At 37.7% G+C, this 10,029-nt stretch overlaps 1 protein-coding gene across 4 annotated transcripts in view; it reads left to right on the top strand.

Annotated features, from left to right (window-relative positions):
• Positions 1–5,475: 5,475 nt before the first annotated feature.
• Positions 5,476–10,029, top strand: part of DCUN1D5 (defective in cullin neddylation 1 domain containing 5) — a 28,863-nt gene continuing 24,309 nt past the window's right edge. The window contains exons 1-2 of one of the 4 annotated variants that reach the window (XM_024768915.1): positions 5,476–5,910; positions 7,926–8,017. In XM_024768915.1, the coding sequence (XP_024624683.1) occupies positions 5,825–5,910; positions 7,926–8,017 (178 nt within the window). In that variant the 5' untranslated portion in view covers positions 5,476–5,824. Of the gene's footprint in view, positions 5,911–7,925; positions 8,018–10,029 lie in introns of those variants that run through there. The other 3 variants (XM_024768916.1, XM_024768918.1, XM_024768917.1) reach the window with 3 other exon arrangements.

The raw sequence follows: 10,029 nt of genomic DNA, 5'->3' as shown, positions 1-10,029 counted from the left end.
TTATGGTTTTCTTTGCTGTGCAAAAGCTTTTAAATTTAATTAGGTCCCATTTGTTTATTTTTCTTTTTATTTTCATTACTCTAGGAGGTGGATCAAAAAAGATCTTGCTGCAATTTATGTCAGGGTGTTCTGCCTATGTTTTTCTCTAAGAGTTTTATAGTATCCAGCCTTACATTTAGATCTTTAATCCATTTTGAGTTTATTTTTGTGTGCGATGTTAGTGAGTGTTCTAATTTCATTGATTTGCATGTAGCTTTCCAGTTTTCCAAGCACCACTTACTGAAGAGACTATCTTTTCTCCATTGTATACTCTTGACTCCTTTGTCATAGATTAGGTGACCATATGTGCATGGGTTTATCTCTGGGCTTTCTATCCTGTACCATTGATCTATATTTCTGTTTTTGTGCCAGTACCATACTGCCTTGATTTCTGTAGTTTTTGGTATAGTTTCAAGTTGGGGAGCCTCTGATTCCTCCAGCTCCATTTCTCTTTCTCAAGATTGCTTTGGTGGCTTGGGGTCTTTTGTGTTTCCATCCAAATTGTAAATATTTTTGTTCTAATTCTGTGAAAAATGCCATTGGTAATTTGATAGGGATTGCATTGAATTTGTACATTGCTTTGGGTAGTATGGTCATTTTCACAGTATCAATTCTTCCAAGAACATGATATATCTCTCCATCTGTTTGTGTCATCTTTGATTTCTTTCACCAATATCTTATAGTTTTCTGAGTACAGGTCTTTTGCCTTTTTAGGTAGATTTATTCCTAAGGATTTTATTCTTTTTGATTCAATGATAAATGGGATTGTTTCCTTAATTTCTCTTTCGGACCTTTTGTTGTTAGTGTATAGGCATGCAAGAGATTTCTGTGTATTAATTTTATATGCTGCAGCTTTACCAAATTCATTGTTTATAGTTTTCTGATAGCATCTTTAGGATTTTCTATGTATAGATTCATGTCATCTGCAAACAGTGACAATTTTACTTCTTCTTTTCCAGTTTGGATTAATTTTATTTCTTTTTCTTCTCTGACTGCCATAGCTAGGACTTCCAAAACCATGTTGAGTACTCGTTGTGGGGGTGGACATCCTTATCTTATTCATGATCTTAGAGAAAATGCTTTCAGTTTTCACCACTGAGAATGATGTTTGCTGTAGTTTTCTCATATATGGCCATCATATGTTACCTTTATGCACACTTTCTGGAAATTTTTTGTCATAAATGGGTGTTGAATTTTATCAGAAGCTTTTTCTGCTTCTATTGAGATGATTATATGGTTTTTATTCCTTAATTTGTTAATATGGTGTATCACACTGATTAATTTGTGTATATTGAAGAATCCTTGCACCCCTGGGATAAATTACACTTGCTCATGGTGTATGACTCTTTTAATGTGTTGTTGGATTCAGTTTCCTAGTATTTTGTTGAGGATTTTTGAGTCTATGCTCATCAGTGATATTGGCCTGTAATTTTCTTTTTCTGTGATATCTTTGTCTGGTTTTGGTATCAGGGTGATGGTGTCCTCGTAGAATGAGTTTGGGAGTGTTATTTCTTCTAAAGTTTTTTGGAAGAGTTTCGGAAGGGTAGGTATTAGCTCTTTTCTAAATGTTTGATAGAATTCACCTGTGAAGCCATCTGTTCCTGGACTTCTGTTTGTTGGGAGTTTCTAAATCACAGTTTCAATTTCATTACTTGGGATTGGTCTGTTCATATCTTCTATTTCTTCCTGGTTCAGTCTTGGAAGATTGCACCTTTCTAAGAATTTGTCCATTTCTTCTAGGTTGTCCATTTTATTGTCATATAGTTGTTTGTAGTAGTCTCTTATGATCCTTTGTATTTCTGTAGTGTTCATTGTAACTTCTCCTTTTTCATTTCTAACTTTATTAATTTGAGACCTCTCTCTTTTTTTCTTGATGTGTCTGGCTAAAGGTTTATCAATTTTGTTTACCTTCTCAAAGAACCAGCTTTTACTTTCATTGATATTTACTATTGTTTTCTTTGTTTCTATTTCATTTATTTCTGCTCTGATTTTTATGATTTCTTTCCTTCTACTAACTTGTGGTTTTGTTTGCTCTTCTTTCTCTAGTTGCTTTAGGTGTAAGGATAGGTTGTTTGAGATTTTTCTTGTTTCTTGAGGTAAGATGGTGCTGCTGTAAAGTTCCCTCTTAAAACTGCTTTTGCTGTGTCATGTAGGTTTTGGATTGTTGTGTTTTCATTGTTATTTGTCTCTCTACTGTTATTTGTCTCTCCATATTTGTCTCTTATAGTCTTTTTTTTTTTTTTTTTTGGCCACCCCACGTGGCTTGAGGGATCTTAGTTCCCCAAGGCAGGGATAGAAGCCAGGCCCGTGGCAGTGAAAGCACAGAGTCCTCACCACTGGACTGCCAGGATATTTCCATAGTCTTCTATCTCTGGGTTTATATATATGGAAGTATTTTACAAAATTTTGACCTATAAGGTTATTTTGAAAAATATCAATGTTAATGTATGGAAAGGAGAGTATTTGTATAGATCCAGGACCCCAATAATAAGTGGCATCCCACAGATCACTTAATTTTTGTATTGTTTGTTTTTCTGGCAAGTTGAAATGCCCTATTTTAAAGAAGTGTTAAGAAAAAAATAGACTATGTATAGGATATATGAATTAATATATTTCAGGGCACTATTTTTGGCTGCTTTGATATAGATACAACAATTTTAAGTGATCTTTTTCATAGCTTCATGCTATAACCCCCACCAAGCTAAGGGATGAATATACAACCAAAATGTCAAATAGATCAAAGCTATGGCTCAGTTTCAGTCCTTTTGCCCACTGCCCCATTTGGCATAAATATATGTCCTCTGTCTTTATGGATGGATATTATTTAGTTATTTTTTTCTATAGCCTTCATGTAACAGTAAAATAAGGTGAAAGAGAAAGGAAGCTTTGTGTCTTACCTAAAGTCACTGAGTGTCTTTGGATCTGAAACCAGAACACATGTGTTTCTATTTAAGGTAAATGCTTCATCCCTCCCTTTCCTTCTAATTTACTTTTATTAAAAAAAAAATTATAGCATACAACAAAGAACCACAGTACTCTGTCATAGTTTCTCCATTCTAGGTGCTTTCTTTCTTTCTTTTTTTTTGCGGTATGCGGGCCTCTCACTGTTGTGGCTTCTCCCGTTGCAGAGCACAGCCTCCGGACGCGCAGGCTCAGCGGCCATGGCTCACGGGCCTAGCTGCTCCACGGCATGTGTGATCTTCCTGGACCGGGGCACGAACCCATGTCCCCTGCATCGGCAGGCAGACTTTCAACCACTGCGCCACCAGGGAAGCCCTAGGTGCTTTCTTGATGAAAAATAATGTATATCTGTGTGTTGGTGAACAGCAGAAAAGATTAAAACCACATAACTAGGCAATTCTATACTGCTCACAGTGATGCCCCTTCTATTAGAGCAATTGGAGTAATGGAATGCTTTATTTTGAGAATGGAGGTATAGTGGTGCATTATGTACTGATCAGGGAAAGCAATGAAGAAAATGATCTAAGTGATTTCCAGGGAAATCACCTTCCCTTTAATATCACTAACAAGCATAGATTATTGACCCTATTCTTTGTTCATAATGTTCTTTTAAACGTAAATAGGCTACATATATTTCCTCCTCCAAACTGTAAGCATCATGAATGCAAGAGTCATACCTGCCTTTTATATCCCTAATTCCAGCAGTTCCTAGTTTAAGTGATCACTAAATATTGTTTGAGTAACAGACTGAATGAGTGAATATCATACATAGACTCACAATTGTATTTTTTTTCAGAGAATTCTATAGATGCAGGCAGGCTCCTATTCAGTCAGTGCATTCAGCTGAATCTCCAGAATCTCCAGGTGTGATGGGGTCTTCTTCCTTACATCTGGAAGTGGCTCTTTATGGTCCAGTCACCTGTGAACTCAGAGACAATTATCTGCTCCCCACTCTCATGCAATAAACAACAGTGGAGAAGGGACACGATAACCACAATAAATATTCCTATTAAGAAAAGAAGATGTGCAATAATCCCGGGTCCGTAACAATGCTGGTATCCTGCTAGACAGGCATTATGAGGGTTTCTTATCCTTCAAATAGGCCTTCATTCTGCTCCCTGTAAGGATATCCCTTGAACATTGTCCTCTGAGGTCTTCGTGCCTCTCCTTTAGATCTTTATCCCATTTCCTTTGTCCCATTTGGGAAAAGGGATGTTTAGCTTTTGTAGCTCACTTCTTGAAGAAATAAGCTTGGTTATGTCTAATAGGGTTTTGTTATTGTCCTTTGTTTTGTTTTGTGGGATTTTTTAGGCACCTTTTAAATCAACCTTACTGAGGAATGACATTCATACAATAAAAGGCATACATTTTTAGTTGTACAGTTCAATGAGTTTTGACAAGTATATACACCACCACCTTAATCAAGATATAGAATATTACTATTATCTAAAAAGTTCCCTTGTGCCTCTTGCAGTCAAGTCTTCCCCCTCCATCACCACCCCAACCCAAACCCCAAGCATCACTGATAGCTGTCATACACATAATTTTGACTGTTCTAGAATTTTATCAAATATCAGCTTATGTTCAATTTTCCAATTGTCCCATAAATGCCAAAACATTGTTTATGCCATTTGAATAAAGATTCAAAGAACCACATACAAAAAGTGATTGATCCATTTTTAAAGTATCTTCTAAAAATTTCCTTCTCTCTCCCTCTTTCTAATAATTTGTTGTGGAATCTCGGTCATTTTTCTTGTAGATCTTCTGACAGTCTAGATTTTGCTGACTGCACTGAGTTTTAACAGTTCTCTGTCCTCTACTTACAGATGCTATTTCTTTTTAGAGAATTGATCTTATTAAAAAAAAATTTTTTTTTTGCCTCATGCACTTTTAATTGGGTTGGAGGATTACAGAATTCTAGAACAACATTCTTTTGATGCTAAGTAACAGGGAACTGCATAATCCCTTAGAATTGTCCTTCAAATTCCTCTTTACTAGGTCAGCGATCACCTACTGTCTCTGAAAGATGAGCTCTGTGAAACAGAAATGGTGGAGCTAAGTTTTAATAAGAGAAAAAGTAATAAGCAGAGGTCAGGGACGACGGAGAAGTGGGGGTGGGTAGGTGGGAGGCTGATCGATGGCCCATAAAGAAACATGCATTTAAGGGGTGGGAAACAACGTTAGGTTACCGCACGGAAGAGATCAGAAGTGAAACCTGGCTTACTTTACCAGGTTATTTTTAACGCCAACTGCAGAGTATTAGTGGTTTCATAAGACCTTTTTGGGGGGTGACTTTCAGTATTAGGACAGGGTGGAAGCTTCGTGAGAAAGGTTTGGATAGACTGGACAACCTAAGGCAGTCAAACGATCAATACGTTCCAATTTCCCCAACCGCGGTGTCCACACAGTGTAACCCAGCTGGGCGGAAGGTAGCGGGGACCCTCCAAAGCCACGCCCCTCCCAGCGTCCGTCTCTGCGCTTGCGTCACTTCCGGCCCTGGGCGATTCGCGTCCGGGTCGGAGTGAGCCTCTTGCTTTCCGAGTGTGTTACTGGTGGAGGTGCTACGCTGTCCGCGTTCTCTTCCCAGTGTGATCGAGCCGCAGTGCCTGCCGGCGAGGAGTACCCGCTGCCTCGAGCAGAGAAGGACGAGGAGGGGACCTGGGAGCGAGCAGCGGCCGGGCTGGGCCGCTCTGGGGCGGGCTGGCGACTCTGCTCCTTCGCTTGCTGCTGTCTCTGGGAACCGGGTGCCAGCACTGAGGAGTCTTCAGCTGACAGCAAGCCCCTTCCCCGGCTCCCCTGCCCGCCCTGCCGGGGAGGGCGGAAGATGCCGGTGAAGAAGAAGAGAAAATCTCCTGGGGTGGCAGCGGCAGTAGCGGAAGACGGAGGCCTCAAAAAGTGTAAAATCTCCAGGTACCACCTTCCCCTACCCTTCAGTCTTACCTCCTCTGCTGCAGGGCTAGAGAAGAAGGAGGCGGGCCGGGTCTCCGGGGCTCGGGCTGGGGAGAGGTGAACTCCCTCTGATAAACCTAGGTGGGAGGCGCGGAACCGCGCGAGTCTGCGCTCGGCTCTACCTCATGTTCGGTTTGTGTGCTCTGGCGCCAGCGAAGGGACTCGGAGAGTCGCCTCACGTTGAGCCTACGTGCCAGGGAGGGTGGAGAAACAGGAATGCGTACGCAAATTGCCCACTTTCCCGTTACCCCCTACTCCCTTAATCCCTTCCCCCTCCTTCCTTCCAGACCTAGAAGTGAGTACAGATCCGTGCAAGGGTCACTTCTAGAATTTCTTTGTAGAGTGTGAAGAAAGGAATAGAGCACGAGGAATTTTGATCTGACAACTGCCATGGGAATGGTAGGAAAAAAGCTCCTTATGCTGTAATTGCCCTCCAGATTTAGTGTTTGGAGTGATCTAACCCGGACCATCCCAGTAGGAGCCCCATTTTCTGGAAGTATATAGCGCCTCCACCTGAGCCAAGTCCTTATGTGCGGAGTTGGAAAGGCCCTCCGTGCGTTTTGTTTTTCAGCCATCAGGATGCTGTTAGCTCTCAATATAAATATTAATAATTTGAGAGCTATTGTACTCTGTATCCTCTTGGAGAAAAAGAAAAGGCAGAGCTGTAGTTGTATAGCTCTTTGATCCCCTAGTAGCGTGTCATTAAGGCATTACAGCAACGTTGTATGCTGCAAAAAATCATTGCAATTTAGGTGTGAGAAGTGAGTTTTTAAAATTCCCTTTTCGGGTGTCTTGACTGTATTAGTGGTTGGCACTTAATGTAACAACTTCAGATGCCACCATTTAAAGTAGCCACCAGCATTATAAAGAAGAGATAATGATAGAACTATCCTTAAAGAGAGGTCTGCTTAAAATGTGAGGTAGGTGACTTCTTTAGTCTGCATTATCCTTTTTGTAATTGGTTGAATTTTTTTCCTCATTACTGTGTTTGGCAAAAGAGCCCAAGGGTATTTCTTGGACTATTACTGTGAAAGATACTGCTGTTTTCTTATACCTCTTGATAACTCATACTAGAATTTGACATAGTTACTCCATTAGCTCATATTTTTTTGAAACATGCAAATTAGTTTTTTGTCACATTAACTTGTAGTAATCTTAATTGTATAATGTATCAAAATTATTTAAATTAAGCACATTAAAACTGCTGAGCAGTCAGTATTATTAGAACTCAGGTGATACTTTGCTCTATCAACTTAAAATTTTAAATATGGCACCCTTATTTTATATTACATTATTCAGTTGCATAAGTTATAGCATTCCTAAGTCATTGTGGTAGTGTGGAACCTTGAGAAAAGGTTCTCTGTTCATTAAATCCTCAAGGCTTTGGCCCAATTATTTGAACTGGTATTATCTGTTAGGGTTTTTTTTTTTCTTTTTAATCTGTGGAATCTAATTATAGTCTTAACTCCTATATTATCTTTTGTCTTTAAAATATTGATTTAAGCTTGGTAGATGATAAATAAACAACTCTTAATATATAATATTATTCTGAAATATTGATTCACTGAGTATCAAAATATACTTTGTAAGATTTGTTTTCAAATTATACACATATGTAATTTCCATACAAATCAGCAGAAGAATCACTGTAAAGATTTATACCCAACTACCAGTCCTGGATTGAGACCATCAGGTTGAACTTCTGTGTGGTCTTTTGAAATCTGGGGGAAATAATTTTAGTGATATTTTTGGAATTTGATAGTGAGCAAAGTAGCATTTGGGTTTTGTTAGACAGAAATTTTTATATATAGATTACTGTTTCAAATTGCAAGTATTTAACAATTCCAATTTTTCCCTATAACACCAACTGTAAAAAAAAATACTTTGGTTTGAATTGAAGTAGTTCATATTGAACTTAGCTTTTCACTAAAAGTTGAGACTTGTTAAAATTCTTAGGCATTTGTGTGTTTTCTAAGCTATTGCAGATCCCAACCCCCTGCTAGACTAATAAGTGGAGAGGAACATTTTTCAAGCAAGAAGTGCCTGGCTTGGTTTTATGAGTATGCAGGTAATGAAATTAATATAAGAAGATAACAGTCACATGCTTTAAAACGTTCTTTTGGTTTATTCATTTAACAAATTATTTATTGCAGGCCTGCTATGTGTTAGTCCTTTGTGCTGAGATCAGGGTCAAAACAGAGGATTATGGTTAGGCTAAGAATTTGTTGCCCTTTAAGGCTGATATTTCTTTAAATATATAATTCAGTATATGTTTAATGGGAGGAGTGAAACTCATTTACTGTTAGTAAAATTTGTAAACAGATTCACTTATTGGTTTACATCCATTGGCTACAGTAGAGTTGGTATTCTGGAAAACACAAAGTATGTAATAAAACATTTTATATTTGTTTTTCTTTTCAGTTTTCTTTTGAAATTTTTCTGAACCATAAACTGACATTTTCTGAAACTCTTGGGAGACATAGTAAAAGATTTAAAACTCAGGTATATCATTACATGACAGATTTACCCTTTAATATAATTGCTATTTATTTAGCCATTCATTTCTACTGGAGATGCAATAATAAACAGACTGATATTAGTACAGTGTACTATATGCTATATTAGGAAGATGCACTGTGAGAGTTCATAGGAGAAATGTATAATCCAGCCTTGGAAGTTTCAGGGAAAGCTTCTTCAAGAAGCTAATTTAAACTACAGTAAATCCTGTAAGTGGTGAATGAAAAACTCTAGGACTAGGGTGAAACTGTAGTTCAGAGGTAAAAGTTAAAGCTTGGGATGAGGCCAACGAGTTAAGCAAATATATGAAAAAGAACACTTGTTTTCCATTTATTATTAACTTCTTCATAAGCATGTATGAAAAGAAATTTTTTTCCCCTTAGAATGATTTAGTTCTTTTGGAATTATTGATTTTAAAGTTTTTTTTTTTTTTCTTTCCTCCTCTTTGTTTCATTTCTTTTACCTGCCTCCCTGGTTGGGTTTTTTGTTTTGTTTTGTTTTTCCCCTTTTATCACTATCATTCTCAGAGTGTTTGTTTAGAATAAAAGTGTATGTGCAGTCATTGTCTTGTATTTATTGCTAATCAAGTTAAGGTCTCAAGAGTACTTCGAACTTAAGGTTAAGGTTTAGGCTAACTATGGAAAATAAGACCATTTTGGAGGACAGTAACTTCACTGTTGGGATCCACTGAGTGATCCCAAAAGTATAATTTAAAAATTGTTTAGTAACAGAACAGATTCTTTCTAGACCAGAAAAACTGCTATTACTGGCATCCCAAGACAACCACTAACCCAAATTAAATAGAGGGAATTCATTTTCTTTTGACCTCCATTTAAAATGTTGACCCAGTATTCAAAATGCCAGTTTTACTGGTATGTATGATAATGATACAGAATCAAAAGGTCAGTCATCTTATTTTGCCTATAAAGGGTACTAGATACCATAAAATTAGTCAATTTTTTTTTTCTTTCATGCTTGCTTGTTTTACTTCTCGTAGGGACTTTCCTGGGTAGCATAAGATTTGATTTAAACATTTATTTCCTATACAAGCATTTTTTAATGGCCAGCAAAATAATTGCTTACAATTATTTTGCAAAATAAATTATTACAGAAATTGTGCTAATTATATAATTCTCCTATGACCATTCTGTTAAGTAGGTGGTGTTATCCTTATTTTCTAGACGAGAAAACTGAGGCTTAGATTAAGTGATTTGCCCAAGATCATACAGTGACAAGAACCTGGATTCAAACTCAGGTCATTCTGACCATAGAGCCTATTCTTTAACTACTACTGTCTTGTTTTAAAATATGTACATGGCAGCTAGTTTTTCTTTTACAAAGAAAATATTAGTAAGTGTACTTTAGGTTAACTTATCTTCTGTCCTTCACTGAATGATGCATATTTATTGAGCACTTGTAGGTCAGGCACTGTGCTAAGTGCTGGGAATATAGTGGTAAACAAATTAGACAAGATCCCTGCTCTTGGGGGACTTGCCTTCCAGCAGGGAAGACAGACAGTAAATAAGTTAAGTAGGTAAGATAATTACAGATTGTGGGGGATTA

This window comes from Neophocaena asiaeorientalis, unplaced genomic scaffold (genome assembly GCF_003031525.2).
Source record: "Neophocaena asiaeorientalis asiaeorientalis breed wild unplaced genomic scaffold, Neophocaena_asiaeorientalis_V1.1 scaffold151, whole genome shotgun sequence".
Lineage (NCBI taxonomy): Eukaryota > Metazoa > Chordata > Mammalia > Artiodactyla > Phocoenidae > Neophocaena > Neophocaena asiaeorientalis.
Note: the sequence above shows the minus strand (reverse complement) of the source record. Positions and strands in the feature narration are given on the sequence as shown.